Source organism: Talpa europaea (genome assembly GCF_964194135.1).
Source record: "Talpa europaea genome assembly, chromosome: 3".
Taxonomy (NCBI): Eukaryota; Metazoa; Chordata; class Mammalia; order Eulipotyphla; family Talpidae; genus Talpa; species Talpa europaea.
The window spans coordinates 78,515,011-78,536,881 of record NC_140069.1 but is presented as its reverse complement, the minus strand read 5'-3'; the positions used below and the strand labels follow the sequence as shown (position 1 = coordinate 78,536,881).

General features: G+C 39.1%; 1 protein-coding gene across 3 annotated transcripts in view; it reads right to left on the bottom strand.

The window, feature by feature from the left end:
* Window positions 1-21,871, bottom strand: part of CDK14 (cyclin dependent kinase 14) — a gene marked incomplete at both ends in the record, with an annotated part of 470,170 nt that overhangs the window by 329,792 nt on the left and 118,507 nt on the right. The window contains one exon of one of the 3 annotated variants that reach the window (XM_084229438.1): window positions 15,750-15,818. The exons of the other annotated variants lie outside the window; for them this stretch is intronic. Coding sequence (XP_084085564.1) covers window positions 15,750-15,818 — 69 coding nt within the window. Of the gene's footprint in view, window positions 1-15,749; window positions 15,819-21,871 lie in introns of those variants that run through there. 3 annotated transcript variants of the gene reach the window in all.

The window sequence follows — 21,871 nt, the reverse complement described above, 5'->3', positions numbered from 1 at the left end:
CTCCCTATACTCTGGAGACTTTGTTGGCTTTATTTAATGATTTTATGGCCTCTAGCCTGTCTGTAACACCAAGAAGCATAATTCCCACAGAAACATTGCTTAGTTTTGCCAAGGAGAATAGGGAGCTAACCTACATCCCATTTAGCACGCATTCTATTTTTTTTATTAAAGGTCTTTTTGAGTTATCTTAGTAAATTAGACTTTTTCTCCTGTATTTCAAAGGACCTATATGGGGAAAAAAGGTTTGTAACAATATGGAGAAAAAATTATTATGGAGTATAACTTTGTAGCACATATACACCCCATAGCCACAGCTTAAAAAAAAAAAAAACAGTAGGGCCTCCCTGGTGGCACAAGGGGTTAAGACGCAACCTATGAAGCTGTCCACAGCCTCTGCAGCACGAGTTCGATCCCCGGCCAAGGAGCAACACACATGGCATAGCAGACCCTTTTTGTCTCGCCTGCTGCTCCCCTCAGCAATGTACTTCAGTCAATCTGCCTGTTCTGTTCCCCACTCAGTCTCTGGTGAATCCTCTGACCCCTGACACCTCTGGCCTGTGCCCTAGTTCTTGTATGCATAAATAAATAAATCTGAAAAAAAAAAACAAACAGTAAATACTAAATGACAAATGTCATTTGGACATGTCAGCAGAGAAAAGAAGAGCAATAAGGACCCATCAAAGCTAAAAAATGAACTTAATTCTTAACAAGCGTTCATGAAATTATAGAAACTCATATAAACCTTCCATTTGCTCAACTTTGTGCTACCAATTCTGGCAAACTAAGACTGCTTATTTTAGGAAGCACAGGTATTCTATATGCAAACAGACTGATAAATCTCTGAGTCTATACAAGTTAAGTAAGTGAAACTGTTACAGGATCTAGTGTCACATCACTGTGCCTCAGTCAAAAGCGGACCACATTTACAATAGTGGCCCCATATATGACCTAGGTGAGTTGCGGGCTAAGCCATCTACATTATGTAAGTGCACTCTATGCTGCTCACACAAGGATGAAACTAACAACACATTTCTCAAAACATACCTCTATTGGGGCCTTGCTGGCGGCGCAAGGGGTTAAGACGTAACCTATGAAGCTGTGCGCAGCCACTGCAGCATAACTTCGATTCCCCAGCTGGCCAGGGAGGTGACACACATGGTGCAGCAGACCTCACCTGACTCACCCGCTGCTCCCCTCAGCAGTGTATTTCAGTCAGTCTGCCTGTTCTGCTCCCCACTCCATCTCTGGTGAATCCTCTCACTCCCCATATCTCTGGCCTGTACCCCAGTTCTTTCATGCATAAATAAATAAATCTTAAAAAAAAAAAAACCTCTATCAGCAAGTGACAGATGACTATGCCTTGCTTCCTTGTGCCTTACAATAATATGTTCTCATGAGATAGTCTCTAATTTAACTGATCACAGTATGGGGCACTTGTTTATTTTTTTTAAGATTTATTTGTATTTATTTATACATATAAGAACTGGAGTGCAGGCCAGAGGTACGGGGTTGAGAGCACTCACCAGAGACAGAGGGGGGAGCAGAACAGGCAAATCTACTGAAATCCACTGCTGAGGGGAGCAGTGGATGAGACAGGAGAGGTCTACTGGACCATGTGGGTTAGCTCCCTTGCCGGGGATTGAACTCATGCTGCAGTGTCTGGGGATAGCTTGATAGTGTTGACTTTAACCCCTGTACCACAAGGGAGGCTCAGGACACGTGTTTATTATAAGTCAGTGCAAACTGCACATGTGGAAAGCCAGCTTCTTTAAAGCATTTTCCCTTTTAAACATGATAGTTGCAGCCTTGTTCTAACTTTGAAGAGAGAAATGTACTTCAACAAAACCTTCTTAATTTCAAAGATTTCCCACAAACATCCACAAGCTCTTCATCTTCATCATCTTTTTCATCTACAAGGAAATAGCAAAACACAAGTACAAAACAATCATTGGCATAAAACCAACTTCTTAGAAACAGTATGCTTGTGGGCCTCCCCTGGTGGTGCAGCGGTTGAGCACTGGGCTGAAAAGCTGCCCGCGGCCTTTGCAGCGCCAGTTGAATCCCCGGCCCCCGGCGAGGGTCCCATATGGCGTGGCAGACCTCTCCTGCCTTGCCCGCTGCTCCCCTCAGCAGTGTGTTTAGTCAGTCTGCCAGTTCTGTTCCCCGCTCTGGCTCTGGTGAATTCTCTCACCCTCCCGCCATCTCTGACTGTACCCAGTGCTTGTATAAATAAATAAATCTTTAAAAAAAAAAAGTTTAAAAAAAAACAAAACAGTATGCTTGTCTGGAAACAGGTCTATGGTTGCGATTTTACTTATTGCCATGAACATTTCTTGCTAGTTAGTCCCTAGTTCACATGATATTTCAAAAATATATATGAATATCCCACAGTGGTTTGCAGAGTACCAAATTTTCCAGGCAGATTCAATATCTCCTTATCCAATTCTATGAGGCAAGGATGCTGTCTATATTATTGCACCCTTTCCTTTAGTGCCTCGACTCAGTGCCTCAATAAAGCTCAATAAGGGTCTGAATTAATAAATCAGATTTAAGAAGTTTCATTCAAGCAAGGAGTCTCCTTGCTGAAAGGGACCGAAGCTCTGAAATACTTGTTATTCAAAAACTAGAATAAAAAATAACAGCAGTCTGATGTAAAAATAATATACATGTATGTTCACAAAACACTATCAACAAAAGAATTCCTTTAACTACAAACTACTGAAATATGCAGAATTTAAGAGGACAACCAATGTCCCACACTTTTGCATGACCCCTCCCCTATGTGTGCATATAATGAGGTATCAACTCCCATGACTATGTTATGTGATATGGCAATCCCACTTAACCCTGGATGGTTACATGTGACCTAATCAGGAGAGCCCTTTAAAAGCAGATAGTTTTTTCAGATAGTTGCAGAAGACCAAGAGTGGCTAGCTTGGAAGGAGGCAAACACCTCATGCTGTAAACCAATATGTATCCACAAGGCACAGAACTGCATGGGGAATGTCTTCAAGAGCTGACAACTAGCAGGAAAACGGGATAATGGTCCCACATGGTCCATAAAAAATTGAGTTCTATTAGCAACTAGATGGTTTATAAGAGAATCCCAAGCCCCAGATGAGAACCATGTCAAGGCCAATACCTTGATTTCAGTCCATTTGGACCTTGCTAGAGAAACCAACTATGCTATGCTGCACTTCAACCTACAGAAGCTGTGAGAGAATAAGTGAGTTTGTGCTGATGCCTTACACAACAATAGAAAACGAATATATTCATGTTGCTGAAATCACTGGAAGCACTTTGATATTTGAGCAGGATGTTCTTAGGAACATGTTGCAGATACCACTTACTGAATTTGATACCCTGTATCGGATCCAGGAGCAAACAGGAGATGATTCTTAGGGTTACTATCAATCAATAATCAGACATTCAGAATTTTCTACATGATGAAACCCCATCAGCATTATAAAGGCCACAAATAAGTTCTCCACATAATTAAGTTTATACACAATTCATGCTGGTCTCTACTTCTCCTGGACTTTGTGTGAATAATACCAGTGTCAGTACCAGCTTTGGGTACCCATCTTCATCCAGGAAAGTAATCTATACTTGAGTTTTCCACCTAGGGCAAAGTGGCTGTCCCAGAAAAGTTTCAAGTTTCCAATATTTGGGACAAACAACTTAAATGTGATCTGGCCCTTTCTGTTAACCATGAGCACATCAGATAGTTGAATCCAGGCCTTTCATAAAGGCATGAGGAATTAGTCTTCTCTCATGAGCTTGCCAGGCAGACCCCAGAGAGAAGAGGGAAGGGTGTACTTGAGAGAAGGACATGGGCAAGGTGAAGTAAGAATATGCTCTTTCTGCCTAGAGTTGCAATCTCTGGCAGCTCCTACGGTACTTGGAGAAGAGCGAGCAGATTGGAGTCCAAACAATGAAAGAGAGGGTTCTAGAAAGCAGATTATATAGCACTAGTGTAACTCTCCAGTGCCCAAGTCTTCATTTGAATCCTTCCATCAACCGTCACCAATCTAAATAAGCATTTCTCCTTGTCAAATAGAATCTGTCATTCTTCCTGTAACAAAATTTATGGTCTTCGTGCAGTAGTAGTAAATGTTAGTGACATATTTAACCTCATGCTACCAGAAAACTAGGGAATAGACATGTAAGTCAAATTGGAAAAAAATCAGTGGGAACTCATAAACCTCAAAATAGGCAGATTTTTCCAATGACCAAATAGTAGCCCTTAGATCCACCACTAACTTTATGTGAACCACTAGAGCTCAGATTTTGGTCTATGTTCCCACTCTCCACTATGAGAAAAGAAGAATCCTTGGAAGTTAACCTGATTCCAGTTCACAGAGCAGGAAGGATAAACAGCTGTGAAATATCCAGCTGTTGCTGGGAAACTAGCATCCTTTCAAAAATGCTAGAATTATAAATGACGATGCTAGAATTACAAAGGTATCTGACTTAAAGAGGCTCTGAGTAGCCAAACTATGATTAAGTATTTGAAGATCAAAGGGAAAATAAAATTATGGCTAAATGAAACAGGTTGAGTTATTGAAAGACTGTCAGTTTAGTATAATTTCAAGAGAGAAGAGTTAATAGAATGGGCAAATGGCAGTTATAAACGAAAGATGAGTACCACTGGATATGATACGGATGTTTTTAACACATAAAACGATGAGTAAGAAGTCAGGCTGGAAAAGAACAGGAAAGACTGATCAGGACCCATGAAGAGAAGGTCTGAGCAGCACGAGTGCAGAAGAAGCACGGGGTGTCCCGGTAATAACAGGCCATGTCAATATAACACCACAACAGACTTCAGGGTATGTGACATTGCCTAAACACCACTTTACAACAGATACATCTGGTAGGGATACATCAGGCAGCAAAGAAAACCTAGGTGAAACCAATAGGGAAGATAGGGAAGACTTGGGGGTTGGGGGTGATGAATATAAGTTAAGTTCTAATAACTAGTGAAATTAAACCCTTAAAAAGGAAACTCAGCTCCTAACCAGTGACTCAGACCTGATTTACTCTGAATAAAGCAATCCACAATCAACAACTTGGGTCCTATAATACTGACTATTCTGAGAAGACACTGTTTTACTTGTGAATTTGTAAAGATTACACAACCCCAAGAAGATTCAAAAGTTATTATTATTGAAACTCCTAGAAGTAATCTAAAGAAGAAAATTTATAATTATCAAAAGTTATAAAAAGAATATGGAAATAATAATAAAACTAAGCCCATGGTGTTGGTGTTTTAAAAGGAGATATAAATGTAGTAATATAATTTGGAATAATCATATTTATGAATGTTTCTTTGTTTACAGTACATGAAAAAAAGTCCTGCTAAATTAGTATTCGAAATTTAAAGAATTTAAGTAGTAATTAATGTTCAAATAGACTAAAACAAATTGGTTTTCAAAGTTATATTCATTAGCTACATATGTGTGTTTGTTTTCTTTTCTAAAGATGTGGTCACTTGGCGAAGTCTAGAGGCCACAAGCTATGGATATTCTAGGCACAGAAGACGCCTCCAGCTTTCACTGTCCTATACAAATGCACTCACCATTGCACAGCTTTTCTCCCACACCAAGCCATGGACCCACTACAAGATTCATCTCAAAAATTATTTTGCTGAGAAGCCCTTACTGACTACACCTCACCCACTTAGACTAATCCTTCATTAAGAATTCACTTCATGTGTAGAAATGTAACTGATTTTGTATGTTGATCTTGTCTCCTGACACTTTACGAAATTCAGGTATTGTTTCTCATAGTTCGTGTGTGTGTGTGTGTGTGTGTGTGTCTGTGTCTGTGTGTTTGTGTGTGTGTGGTCTTTAGGATTTTCTATATATGGTATATCATCTGCGAATTAAAAATTTTATGTTCTCCTTCCAAAAATGAAAGGATTCACTTCAGTGATTGTGCATTTTGTCTGCTCCGATATTTTGCATACCACACATTAGAATTACTTCTGTTGTGATACTGGTCATCTCTATGACCCGTTTGTCTCCTCCAAAGGGCAAAAATTATGTTTTCTATTCATCCAGTTGCCCCCAAGACCACTTTTTCCTTCAAACCTCAGCTTGAAAGGTCTAGTAAGTGTTTGTTTGTTTCACTAACTCAGAGAAAATAAGGGCCTTTCACAGGTTAAAAGCCATTTTCTCACAGGATCAGAAGGAAACATCCTTAGTACCTTTGCCCAGAGCCAATCACAGTTTGATAGCTGTGCTATCAGGACCATCTGAAAATAAGAGACATTGCAATACTAATGGGAATTAAGATAGGTTTTCTTTGTGACTGCATTTTTTCACACTTCCTTGTTCCATTTAGAAACCAAAGTGACAAAACTCACATAAGCAGGGATGTCTCATGGTACTTGAAAACAGAAGAAATCATCACAAATACCAAAATAAACTTCTGTTCTTTTTTATTTACAGTAAATTCAACAGAATCTAGAATTTCAAGCAAGGTTAGAGATGCACCCACATATTTGCGTGCTCATCTGAATCAATTATTTTGGTCCATTCATTATTAACAGGAGTCTGTAAATTAGCCGATAGACTCAAAACTCAGTAAAAATTGCTAGAAATTCGAAGTCTTGAAGGAGCCAAAGATCACAGTATGACCTAACATTTTTGCTTGGGCCTTTCCGAAATCCAGACAACTGTCTACCAAACTCACAGCAACAGACAGGAAAGAGGACAACTTAATTCAGTTAAGGCTAACATTCATTTCAAGTGAATTCATTTGGCCTGAAAATTGTCCCTTTGAATTAACCATTTTCTGGTGATCAGCATTTTACTGAGCTCAGAGTGTGATCTTCCCTATTTCTTCACACTCTTTGTAAGGGCAGATACTAGAAAACAAATTGATTCAAAAGACTCTAAGATGACCCATAGTGAATATGCATCAGCCCTCAACAGTAGCTAAGTCACAATCCTTTGACATTCATGAAAAGAACATCTACTACAGTGCAAAGCAAAAGTAAAATAAGCAAAAGTCTTGACACTTGACCTCTAATACTTGTTTTTCCCCTTGTGTGCTATCCTGTGGGGGCCTGATAGCTTCTCCTACTCAGTGTCTTTTTCAAAATCTGCTTGCTCTCAGTAAAAAGTGTATCATCAGTCACAGTGTTTTTGAACACTTACATCAGAGTATCGTCTCTCTTAGAATCATCTGAACTTAAACACAATAAAATAAAAAGCGCCATCCCTTGTAAAAGGAATTTCAGCTATTAGGGGATAGGCAGGCATAATATGGGGTTGGGGAATCATAACCCGTGATAGTTGCCTTCATCTCTAACTTAAACCTGCGTGTATGTGTGCACACATGTGGTTATATGTACAGGTGGCAGTGTGAATGGCTACATGGAACAAAGATAGATATGTATATAGCAGGACATTTGCATGAGTGTATTTTTACTTACAGCTCTATTTTATCAGAATCAAGATCTTCCTTAAAATCACTTCCAAAACATTAATTAATATATAGGCAAATGTGCTGCCCACATAAGTCAGAACTAAGTGACTTAGAACAAGCCACTTAAGCTTTCCGGTCTCAGTCTTCTCATCTGTAAAATGAAGCCATTAAAAAAGGTAGTACTAAGAAACTATATTCACATGAGACACCTTCTGAGTAGGGATCTTTCTTGTCAATGAAAAGATTTTCACCAGTAGTTCTCACTCACCAGAATTCAAAGTCAATTGTGATTTAATTTAAAAATGCTTATTTATCTACTGACTGGATTCTTTAAGATCTGACCTAATTTCATTGGAATCCTGAATCCACTGGCTAACAGACATAGCTGAATGAAGAACTCTTGAGGACATTACATCCTTTGATGGAGCTTCAGTGACTTTCAACCTTTACTGTGTTTCAATGCTTACACCAAGAGGCTTGATAGTTGTTTTTGCTAATTCTATTAGGAAATATATGGGTGGTATTCCCAGTAGTTTAAACTAGAATATATGCGGTTAAAATGACTTTATTTAGTTGATTTCTCTTCTGTTATAATTATATATTTGATTTGGATAAGAGACAGAGCTTTACTTCAAGGCTCACAGACAAAAATGCATATATTTACTGATCTCTAGATTCTTTTATTTCACCCAAATCATAATGGTAAGTTTAACATAAAATTTAATGAATACTCAGAGTAAGGGTAGAAATACCATCACTGTTATTAGTTGTGGGCTATATAGATTTTTCTGAATGTAGTTATCTTTAGGGATCAAGATTGCATCTGGAATATTTTCTCACCCCTTGCTGCTTGTAGACCAGCAACACTGGCAATTTCTGGCATGGCAGAACCCCCCCCCCATCCCCTAGTCTCACTGAGTTAGAACTTGCATCTTTAACAAGATCCCCAGGAGGTTTGCAGGTGGCAGGGAAGGTAGGAAGGTGAGGTCTGAGGCGCACTGTTTTAAATAAGGGAATGCCAGATTCTACAGCTATGGTCATATCAGGGACTGAGATTGTGAAAAAGGCCAAGGTTTTGGAGGTGATCTGAGTGGCAACCATTTGAATATTCCCTGGGTAATATTTTTTGCTCATGCTTCCCACAAAAAAATCATAGGAATTTCAGGAAATTAATATAAGAAAGTAATATAATTTTATAACTCTGAAATAAACTTTTCCAATAAGATACTCTCAATATATTTATATTGGGTACACCAATATATTCATGAATTAAAAAGATGCAATGAAATTGCCTAAAGAAGAAGAGAAAGGAGAATATATGTGTGTTATAACAGCATATGTGACATTACTTCCTGCATAGAAAATTAAGGATTTATGTGTTTCTAATACAGGTTGCCATTGGCGACCCTGTCTATTAAAACACACACACATACACAAAATTGTTCTAGAGCAAATTATTAATTTGCTGTTTAGTTACCGCAGTTTATTTGGTAGCTTTGAAAAAAAAAATTAAAAGGAAGTCACTTTAGGATCCACAAATGAAATTTTAGAAGGAATTTATACTTGTGAAGAGTATCACTTATCCTAAAACAAATCTTCCCTGAAGAAAAAAGCACTTTGCCTGCATGGCATAACTGAACACTTCCTACCCCAGATTGGACAAAAGACATGAACTCCTACTCACACAAGTAAGGACATGGTGATTCTGTGGCAATCTGGGTGAAACATCATTCAGTCACTGTTTCCACTAAAATCTTACTAAATATAAAAAAAAAATTAAAGGTCAAGGGGATAAAGAAGAAAATTTTCTGCCACCTACTTGATATCCATAAGCATATGCTGATTAAAACCCCATCATGGAATAAAGACAGTCAGGAGCATGGTGCTCAATATAATATAGCCAGATGTGCAGACAATGTTGGAGGTGAAATACTGGAATGGCCATCTATCTCGCTTCCCATTTATTGCCAGAGGGCTCAGAGTGAGCACATGAAATGAGAATCACACACACAGCAAAGGATTGGCTTGTTGAGACTTCACAAAGCAAAAGCCTATTCCAACCTACAAAATTCCCACTGCCACAGCTGGGAAGACGAAGACTCATTCTCCATGAAACAGAAGAACCAGGCTACAGGAAGTAGCTCACACCGCATGGCTAATTAGGTTATTCATCAAGACACTATTCCCTTAGAATTCCTATTCTAGAAAAGAGACAGTCTGATTCTACACATAGGAACTTTTCTCTTTCATAGCGTTTACAGATTTAAATATAGCTTTTATTAGGTTTTGTGTTGGGTCCGACCTAAAAAGGGGGAACCAGAAAGCATTTTCAAAGGACCCCACACCAGGCAGAGGTGTGAAATAACTTGAAAAGGCAACTGAATAATACTAACCACAACAATTTAAAAATGTCTACCATGTCAGAAGCACTCAGACTGATAAACCAATCAGGCTGAACTCAGAGGCATAGACAATTGAAACCAGTAAAATGGTTCAGGCCTCTTTCATCCAGACACACAAGCCTAGTGTCTGTGGGAGTTTTTTCATATCCCAAGGACCAGAGAAGCTGTCATTTGTCTCTAAGGTCAAACAAACAGTCCCAGGTGCATTCTGAATTCTGTTGTTTCTGAGTTTCACTGCACCACCCATAGCTTCTTTGTACTAATGCAAGCTAGTCTTTCCTTTGTGTTTATACCTTTCAAATATCTGTAGCTCATTATTCCTCTCCCTCATGAAAGATAAAGCATCCAGAAGGCACAAGAACATTAAAAATGGAAACTGAAAAGAGACACTACTGGAGCTACTGACTGATCCATTAGTACCTGAATTTCTTTCCCCTGGTAACCATATGAGCAACATTCAACAATGAAGATTATAAATATTTTTAAATTCCTTCCCTGAAGGAGAAATGGAATCATGTGCTATCTTCTTACTCTGAAACAGATGACTACATAAATACAACTTATACCTCTTTACCTACAATAACCATCTTTTTAATAAAAAATGCATTATTAATGCATGGATAATAATTTAGTGATTATGTCAGAGTGATGCCACAAAGTTTCAAAGGTTAATGTTTTTATTCAAATAAGATAAATCTAGAAACAGACTGCACCAAAGAATTCAGAAAATATAGGGCATCACTCAAAATACGATTGACTTTTGAAGCTCTTAAAATTTTCAGAGAATCATATATGGGTCACTAGCCACGTAGAGCTTATAAAGAGAAACACAGGGAACAATGAACCTTTGGGGGCAAAACAGAAGTGTCTTTCAATGTAGCTTTAATGATTGGTCCATCTGCTGTAAAGAGCTAAAATTTCAGCAATAATAAATGGGACAGCAATCCATTAATAATATACTCCTAACTGATTTCATGAGAACTGGTTCTTTAAACCTTTCCTATGACTGAGAAAAGTCAATAGTGAATCCTAACTGAGATATCCAAGATGAATAGAGCAAAGCAGTGGGGTACACACACCCCGCTGCTTGTCTGCCACCTGAAAACAAACCCCGGCCTTTCCGGAAGCATTTCACTGTCATCTTTGTATTTTTAGTGAGATCTCCTTTAGCTGAGGAATAAGTCACTGAGTCAAAAGGTTGTTGCAACCTGGGCAGAAGAGGAAGACATATAGAACACTGGAGCATTCTGTAGCATTTTCCTCAAACTCAGTAGCATTAAAAAAAATTTCGTATTGGGCCTCCCCGGTGGCGCAGCGGTTGAGCGCTGGGTTGCGAAGCTGCCCACAGCCTCTGCAGCGCTGGTTCGATCCCCGGCTGCTCCCCGGCCACTGGAGGAGGGTCCCACATGGCATGCAGACCTCTCCTGCTGCCCGCTGCTCCCCTCAGCAGTGTACTTCGGTCCTTCTGCCTGCTCTGCTCCCCGCTCTGGCTCTGGTGAATTCTCTCACCTTCCCACACTTCTGGCTATACCCAGTGCTTGTATAAATAAATAAATAAATCTTAAAAAAAAAAAAAAATTTCGTATTTACTCAAGAATCAAGCAAACTGGAGAAAGATCTTGGGTAAGAAATAATGCGAGCAGATGGAAAAGAGAGGTGGAAGTTAAGAATTTCTGGATGATAATGACAATAATGATGGTGGTGGCTTTTATTGGGCTCTTATTATATAGAGTTACTAGGAAAATGCATAAGTGGTTTCAAAATTAACCTCTACAACAACCCAATGGGGTAATATTATTATCCTGAACTTGCAGATGATTACATTAAGGCACACAAGAACTAAGTAACACATCCAAAGGGACTCATAGAGTAAGCAAAGGTGACAAGATTTATTACAAGATCTGACTACAAAACCCAAGCTCTTGACTACCAAGTTGTCTTCCTTATATGTCCCAAAGGAAATAAAAGGATAGACCTGATCTGCAATACTTTCCTCATTTTCTCTTCTCCTGATGGAAAGAAAAGCATTTTTTAAACTAAGCAAAGTAACTATTCTGTGATTTAAGGTTTCCTTACCCATCCTCCCTGCCTCTACCCCACTTCCACCACCCAAATTTGACAAGTTTCTGTCTAACGATTCTGAATCAGTCTCATATCAAAAGTCAAGCCTGGACTACAAAGTAGTTAGATTAAAAAGGAAAAGACTGATTGAGAGGATGGAATGACTCAGATATTAGATGCTGCCATATTGAATCTTTCTCTTCCATAAATGTTTGTCTCCTAGGTAGAACATTAAAGGTATAAAGAGAAACTGCTGAATGATGCAGTCTAAGAATCATCAAGTCTGTCCATGGGAGAGAAATGGAGAGCTCTGGGGGTTTTACTTTGACTTTCTAAAAAGAATCCTTTATGAGAAAAACCATCTGGACTAAAGAGAAGCAGTATCGTGGAGAAATTTGAGAAAGATAAAGCTATACTGATGAAGCCACGCTTAACTTTTCCCAATGGAAAAATGTTTAATGTGGCATCAAGCTTATACCATCTCTCATTCCTCTCTAACTCAGAGGATAACAGGAGTTCTCAGGCTGAGTATCCATGGAAAACATCAGTGTAAAGTGAAAGAAGGCTGGCAGTGGACATCAGAAAACTAATTAAAGTCTCACACACTCCTGCTGGCTGGATAAATGATGATGAGCCAATTAGATAACACAACTGCTGAAGTACCTGCCAGTTCTAAGAGTCTCGATTCTTAAAGAGAACCTCAACATATTCAGCCTTTGCTTATATAGTTAGAGTAAGGGACTAGAAGCAAAGTGGGTGACATTTAAATGTTAATGATGACAAAAGCATTTAATGTTTCAGCTGGCTGTTGCTCTTTATCAGTGAAAAAAATGACATGAAAATCTAAGTAGCCCAGTATAGGTCATAAAAAGGATCCAAATATAATATACCCATAGATCTTTCTCTCAGTGCATTTCTATTCCTCATTCCTCACCTCCTCCCCACAGTCGTTCATTTTTAGTGTCTCTAAATTATCTATTCTGGTGTCCACATGGGAATTTGATTTAGTGAAATCATTAAGGGATAACATTCTATAACCTTAAAAACATGCCAAGAGACATAAGTAAGACACAAAAGAACAAATACCATATGATTGCACTCGATATATCAGGTATCTAGAATAGGTAATTTACTATACGCACAAAGTAGAACAGAAATTACCAAGGGCTAGGGAATGGAAAATGGGTAGTTATTAATAGGTAAAGTTTCTGCTTAACAGTAAAGTGAAAAAATTGTGGCATGGATAGCAGTGATGGCTGTAAAACACGAATGCACCTAATGCGAAATGGACTTTATACTTTAAAATGATTAAAATAATGTCATGTTCTGTGTATTTTATACCACATTAGAGAAAAATCAAAACATATAGAACCTGCTTCACAATTACCCAAAATGAAGGCAACTGCTCAAAAATTTCTCCTTGAATTTTTTTAAAGAGATTGTAAGTTCCATGAGGCCAGGGAACCAATCTGTTTTTCTTACTGTTACACAGTTATACAGTAGAGGCTCCATATATGTTTAATAAATTAATTAATAAAAGGAAAAATTCTCATCTATGATAAAGTATAATGGAGCATATTCCTGAGGAAAAAAATGCCAATTCTATGAGGCTGCTTCAGGGAAGGGAGTGTATCTATTTCATCTCCATTTCCTTTACAACATATCTTGTAATGTCTTACACATAGTAGATGACTAATAAATGTTTGTGAAATGTGAAATAAAAATTATATGATTGTAAAATCAATGTCATATTGCTTCTCCTTTCTAAAAATTGCATACTTTTGCAAATGTACAATTGCTCTGTCAAAGGATGAAAAACCTTAGTGCATACAAAGTAAAGGTATAAATATATACACACACACACTCACACACACATACATACATATATATATATATATATATATATATATATATATAGAGAGAGAGAGAGAGAGAGAGAAAACACACATCTCTCCCAGAAAAGAAACAGCAAACATATCATATTCTAAATAGGAAAAAAAAGGGTTTTTTTTTTTTTCAAGAACAACTGAAATACAGGAAAAACAACATAGAGTCCATCTTGACTTTTTAGGAAATAATAGTCAAAATAAAAGAAATGTGAACTCTCTGTGGAAGGAAATCCAAATACTAGTTTCAAAAAAATCAATGTTCAACCTTTTTAATAAATAGTTGAGAGAATACAGAAGTATTATAGATCCCCTCCCATGAAAAAAATACTTTTAAGGATTTCCCCCCCCCGAAAAGTTATGGAGAACCCTAACATATTATCAATATTTTTCTCACTTAGCCTGTCAAGTAATCTGGTATCCTTTCTTAAAAATATATAATTATAAAATTATTCACAACTGACTCATGGCCAGCATGCCACAACAAGTTACTGATGAATTTCTCAACTAATATTCACTACTGACATCATTTACATTTTGTATGATTTAATGAGTTCAACTATGCATAAGTAGAATATTTTTAAAGCATAAAACCAAATGCTGACATTCAGCACCTAAATAATAGATGGACCTTTATAAATTCACCAGGACCATGTTGTAGTAGTCTCACTATGAACAATATTAAAACATGTCCTTCAACTTCAATAGCCCCCACCCCAAAACTCCATGCCAATTAACAAAGGAAATAGGAGCTCAACCTCTGTATAGATAAAGGTTTATGTTTCTATCCCTCAACTGCATACTTCTCCAGAAGCAGGTAAGCATCATTTTGGAGTAGCCAGACTGCTGCCCCGGTCCTTCCTGCTTGCAGAGGTTCTCCATTAGCATCCAAAATGCTAACAGACAACTATTAGAGCCAGCACCTCAAGCATAACTGCATGAAGGACTATCACTTCCATACGTGAAAGCATAACCACTACAGGTGTAATGATGCAAAATACCAACACACTGACCTCTGCTAGGCAGCACACACTTAAAGCAGGTGCATTTCTGAGCTCCAGAAGGGAAGGGGGTGGGATGAGTAGCAGCAAGCCCCAGATTCCCTAATATACTAGAGATGTTTATTCCACTCAAATCCAATCCAGCTAATTCATGGACATCAGTTTGCCCAAATGAAGAAAAGTAGTCGCCCGTCCTTCAGTGGTTTGACTCAGAGGGCAGTCAGCCAAGCATAGCCAGGCAAAAACACTCTGTTAGATCTCATTAGTAAGATGAGTTTCAGAAGAAATAAGATTCAGCTACAGCAAAGAAGCATAGTCTCTAAACATTTTCCTCATCTTATCACTGCTACTGGTGTTTACAAACTACAAGCAGTAGCCTCGGGAGCCTCAGGAGACTCTCCCATGAGTAACCTCCTGTCAGATCCCTAATTTAAATACCCCCTAGATCAATTTGTGATGTTTTTGGCAGTTAAATACAAGAGGATGAGTAAAATGACATGCATAAAATGAATCCTTTTCAAGTTGTAAATGAGTGAGTCAGGATTCAGACTTGCCGTGATGCTCCAAATTAAAACCCTTGCTCTAATTTTAAGCATGCTCTCTCTTACCGTTTTACTGTTGTCTCCCTCAGGCTCGATTCACCTGGAACTCTTTAACATGTCTCTAGCAATCTGTTTGCACCAGGCCAGCCTCATACAGCAACTGAATTCACATCTTTCTGCACTAGCAAGCTGAAATGGTACGGCCGTACTACAACCAAGAAAGGGGGAAGCAGAAGCAAAAAAAAAAAAAAAAAAACCAACCAGAAATCACCTCAGAGAAGCTAATCTCAGTGGAATAAGACCAAAAATGGTTCACAGGAACACAAAGGACATGCTAACATTCAGCATCAATAGCTTTAACAGTTTAATTTTTTGCCCAGAAATATCTAATTTTTTTTTCTCTAAACACGATGGACTTGCCTGTGGAGTTCCCAGGAAGGCAGAGTAACCGGGCTCTGCAGCAGCATTGCAGCCAAAGTAACCGTGCATATGCTGTCCAGGCAATTCACAACACACTGTCTCTTCAGAAAGATATTGATTTGCAATGCAGGGCTGCTTCAAAAGAATACAGAATAGAAGCCAAACAGCTAATGGTGATTGCATAGGAGGAAAAACATTTAATCAAGGGGATGCACCTCATCATGCTCAATTCAATTTTTTAAAAGCACTGAAGGAAGCCAGTTAAGTGTCCTGAGTGACAGCCCCATTAAACAATAATCTGAGGTCCTATAGAAGGTCAAGTTTAGGCTACCATCATTCACGCTGCAAAAACCAATAAAATGGTTTAATGTGTCTATGTGCACATATTTGTCATATACAAATCAGCTATAATACTAACTCTAAAATAACGGTGCAACAAAATGCACAGAGGCAGTATTTACAGAACTAAAGTGACAGACTACATATTTATGAGCCTGCAGAATTCTTGGTGGGTTTACAGTTCATACTACTCTCAAAAGTAAAATGCCAACAAACCAGGTATCACAATCCTTGGGCTAATTGTGCCAAGTCATGCCACACAGAGCTGGGTGGCAAAGGAAGAATGCCAAATTGCTACTCTCATAGCGACCCCTGCAGGGGAGTGCTTGATCTACAATTCACCCTTGTTTAAATTATTTCCATCCTCAGAAAACAAGCTTTATAAAAGGCTATAAATTAGATTAAGACATGAGGGTGCAACTGTGAAACACCTTAGGCAAGAAACCTTTTTTAAGTTAGCCATGAAATCTGACCTCACAGACATTCACTTAATTAAGAATCAAAGGTATGTGTGGAGGTAACTAGCATGTCAAAAGGTAAGTGGCCAATGTCCCCTAGTTCCCGGGACTAAGTGCCTTTTATATTCAGAAAGCTTAGGGAAAATCATTTTCCCTTCACATCCTATTTGCTTTAAATAAATCTTCTTCTCCCCCACACCATTTGCAAACCATATTCACCTTTGTCATTTTAAATAGCATTGTGAAGATACTCAAGTTTTATTCTACTACACAAAAGCTCATTCAAAAAAATCTTAGAAAAAGTTCTTCAAACATGAATATTGTGTACTTCCTTCTCCACCAAAGCCAGGAGAGAGAGATATCTCCTTAATGTCCAAATACTATCAAATTATATATGAGTGTCATTTCTTCTTGCATGGACTTCATCTCAAGTGTTTTAAGAATCTGAAGTTTTGTTATTGTTCATCTCTCCAACCCACTGAGTCCTAGGGCAAGTTAGGGATAATTAGGCAGCTTCAAGGGCAGTATAGGGACTTCAGTAGAGTTAAGGAAGGCTCCAGAGATAAGGGCAACAAATTCCAAAGGGGACTAATCAAACTTCCCAGGACTAGGGGCAACAGGACATTCCTGGACAAGGACAAGAAAGAAAAAAGATAAAGGCTGGGACACAGAGACTTAGTTCTGTGCATAGAGACATTTAGGCAGTGAGTGAAACCACCGGGAATTAATAATCACAAGGAGACTGGTGTAGCTTTAGAATAATTAGGGAATGAAGGTCTATATTCCCTGTGGCACAACTCCACTTATGCTTCCTTGTCCCTCCCTGGCCTGGTTCCACAGGTCTGGGAGTCCCACTTTATTTTTGCCCCTTTTCTCCTCAGAAAACATTTTTTCTTTCTCTAAACAAATCTTCCTCTTCTTGCTTGCTTGCCTGAGTGTCAGTGAAGTTCCTGAGACACCAAGCCATGGTGGTCTAGCGGCTGAAGCTCAGTGCTGCCACTACAGCCTGGGATCCGTTCCTGGCTGAAAGACTAGACCTGAAAACCAAAGACTTCTTTTTCAGAACCAACAGCACTTCTCATTTGAATTATTTAAGATTTAATCATATGCTACTTTAGAAAACTCTCATATATTATTAGCATTTTCCCATGTTAAGTCCCTTGAGCAATCAGCTGCATCAACAGTATCTTGTAGTATTCCCCCATAGTCCAAAGTACAATGCTAAGGCATTTAGTAAATATTAAGCAAATACTTAAAAGATGTAAAGACTTCCCCAATTCCATATTTTAGGACTTAGATAATCTCCCCCACCCTATCATTCATTGTTCCCTAAAAGCAAGTCCAAGTTGAGAGTGTTGTCTTTAGTCACATCATCTAAGTAGTTCCTATTTTTTTTTTTCTTTAGTATTGGCTGACGGGCAGGTAGAGAGTTTGTGTTCATAAGCTGGCCTGTACAAAAGAAACAAACAATACAGTAATTTTTTTCCCTTATTCTTTCATTTATTCATTCAATGAACATGTACTGATATACCCCAGCAATGTGCCATGTTCTTTGCCTTCAAGGGACCCAGTGAGTGGTCTGAAATAAAACAAGTGACCGCAATACACTGAAATGTGTGTTTTGAAAGCATTAAGTTGGGTATAAATAATGTTGCTAGAGACTCAGAAAAGACTTCCCAGAGGAGGAAGCATAAAGTTGAGGCTTCTAGACACTGCCCAGGAAAGGACAAATATGTGTCCCATCAGGATAGAATTTTAAGGCTGAATGACTGAGAAGTCTGTAACGAGTTGTCTGAGGACACCACCGCGCAGTATACATAGTGATGGCAGCTGGAACAGCTGTCATAAAGGTGGGCAAACGGAAGAGCATATCAGGGCCTCTAAGGCATACTAAGAAGTTAAGAATGTTATTCTAGATGAAATCATTTATTCCAATAGGATAGTACCAAAGAACGATAAACCAAAGAGTGGCCGCATGGAATTTTTCATTTTACAATGGATTTGTTAGAACAGCAACTAAGAGCAAACTCTGAGCCCATGAATGATGTCCTGAATGAACTCCACTCCCATCTCCATGATGAAGAGATCTCAGGCACCACAGATTATAACTTCCAGCATGCCGTGAACCTGACCACCTGAATGGGGGGAGGGGGTGACACTGCAAACTAGGGGTGCAGTTAACTAAACACATTATGTGCTCTTGCTCTCTTGCTTTTCTGGCTTCAACTTGCACCGTGATTCTGATGAAAGGAGATACAAGGAAGGAAACATATGGAAGAGAGACATATAGACACACTTGGGAGAGATACATGGAGATGTTACTTGTGGTCTTTGGCAGAGACAATGACAGCTTTTATCTTGACATGGTATAATCTGTATTTTGAGTCTTTCCTGGCCCAGATCTTTGGGATCTGCCCAACACCTTTCTTATGGCTCTTTGTCAGAAGGTACCTTAGATTTGTGGCAAGCCATTGGGACCCAGCAGCCCACTTCAGGCAGAGCCTCTTTGCCTGGGCATTTGCCCATGTGTGGGGGCAAGATAGGTGTCTAAAAGCCTCAACTTCATGCTTCCTTCTCTGGGAAGTCTTTTGTGAGTCTCTAGCAACATTATTTGTACCCAACTTAATACTTTTTTTCGAGCTTTATAGTAAATCCATCCTTCTTTCTCTCTTTTTACCCACACCAATTCTATTAAAAATCTTTCATATTAAAAATCTACTTTCAGGACTCCCTGGTGGCACAGAGATTAAAGTCTCAGTGCTATCAAGCTATTGCCAGCTACTGCAGCATGAATTCAATCCCCAGCCAGGTTGCTGACCCTCATGGCACAGCAGACCTCCTCTGTCTGTCCTGCTGCTCCCCTCAGCAGTGTATTTCAGTAGATCTGCTTGTTCTGCTCCCCAATCTGTCTCAGGTGAATACTCTCACCCACCCCCCCCCCACCTGCACCTCTGGCTTACACCCCAGTTCCTGTATGCATAAATAAAAATACATCGTTTAAAAAATAAAAATCTACTTTCTTTGCCATACAGATGATTGAATCTCTTTAGAGTGTGCACTCCTTAACAGCCTAGGGTTCTTGTGTAGTCCTTACTCATGTGCTTACAAATCCATAATGTAGAAAATGGATTGGGAGAATAAGAGAGGGTAGAAAGGGAGGCCACTGGGGAGGCTGACACACTACTTCAGACAATGGCTTGAACTAAAGCAAAGAAAATGGAGGTGGACAGACAAAGGAGGTAAGGGACATTCAGTCTGAGTTACTTGTTAAGTGACTGGACATGTGATCTAATGGAAAGGGAAAATTCAAGACCAATTCTGAATTCCTAGTAAAATCAGATGAAAGGAAGAATCATAAAGTAAAAGAGTGAAGACAAGATAAAAAGCTGAAGACAGAGGAGAATTTATTACAAATCCAACTTTTTACACACTGTGGTTTAGTTATCTTTGGGATATCCAAGGACATCTAAAATGGACGTGTTGCGTAGGCAGCTGAATAAGGCTCTGGAATCCAAATAAAAAAAGGTCAAAAGTTCAATTATGTGTCTTAGGTAAGCGTTTCCTAGATATAGAGCTGGGTCAGGATTTCTCAGTTACCTAAGTTACAGAGGACTTGTTTTCAGATAAGAGTGAGGAGGCAGGACAAGGACCATAGGGAAAAGCAAGGGGGAACATGGCCTCAGAAGGAACCACCCAACAGCTGTTCCACTGAAGCAAGAGGCTAGGCCTGTGTACCCCTGGGCAGTCATCACTGACTGAAGCTGGAGAGAAAGGCTTTGCATTTAGCCTAGGAATCTACTTACCAAGCAAATCTAAGCTGGGCACAAACAACACTCACCATACTAGGTTTCTGCTTCTCTTTTCCACAGAGCTGATCCCTACCTCAGGAACCCTCGTCTGCTTCCCCATCTGCCTAAAGTGTTCTTCTCCAGTCAGCTCCTTCTCATTAGGCAGATCTCAGGAATCAGCCCCTATAGTTCTGTTCTTGCTCCTCTCTCCCCTATCACATTGCACTGTTTGTGTTTCCCTATATAATTTACTTATTTATTTGTTTGTCCTCTGTCCCCACTAGAATGTAAACTGTGCAAGAGCATGGTCTTCTACTCATTTGTTTTCCTATGTTTCTCTAACCCCTAGAACAGCATTCAGCTGTTAGGATAGGGTTACAGATAACAGTAGCTCAAACAGATTGTTTGGACTCCTGTAGTGTGGAAATGGATGGAGAGCTCAAAGAAAGTGTGGGAAGAATGTAGTGGAAAAAATAGTGTTCACAAGTATATACCACTATACAACAAGTTTGGCAAGTGAACAAAGTAAAGATGGGGCTAGAAGACAAAGTTGCAGGAAAGTAATCATGTTTATATCACTAGGGATTCAAAATCTACTGCTATTAACAAAATCTACTCTGGGCCTCCCTGGTGGCGCAAGGTGTTAAGCACCACACTATGAAGCAATTCACAGCCTCTGCAGCACAAGTTCGATCTCCAGGCCGGCCAGGGAGCAACCCACATGGTGCAGCAGACCTCTCCTGACTTGCCTGCTGCTCCCCTCAGCAGTGTACTTTGGTCAATCTGCCTGTTCTGATCCCCACTCTGTCCCTGGTGAATCCTCTCACCCCCTGCATCTCTGGCCTGTAACCCCAGTTCTTGTATGCATAAATAAATAAATCTTAAAAAAAGAAAAGAAAAGAAAAAAAAAAAAGAAAATCTCTTCTACTTCCCAACCCAAGGCCTCTCCCCCAACCGTGCTCCACCAGATCCTTAGTCAGGCCAAGAAGCATCCACATTTGATCACCCTTTGTATTTATTGGGGCCAGAGGTACTAGATCAGCACTGTATATCATACCTCTGGCTTTATTCTATCCACATGTCAGTTGGGACAGAAAGAATAACCCAGGGCCCTAGAGCAAACTGGGTTCCAATGATCAACACAAGTTCTACTCCGTGAGTGTAGATGACAGCAAAGTGAAGAAAGACAGTCCAGACTTCTAACTAAAATACTTTATTATAAAACAGCTTAAGATGTAGGCCTTCCAGAAACCATCCACATAATTTTCCATTTAACCAGGAAACACTTCTCCCCCAAATTCATGAAATCATGTTGATACACTGTGTTCATATTTATACTGATTAATAAATATCTGAAACTTGGGGAAAAAAGAAATTTTTAATAGATTTTCAGATACATCTCAATGTATTCAGATACACTAAGATGTATCTGAAAACATCCCATAGAAGAACATTAGTAAAAGTTTAAATAAAAAGTCTATCTTCAAAGAAAAAGAAACAAAATGTATTTTGAAAAAACATCATTTCAGTGGATATA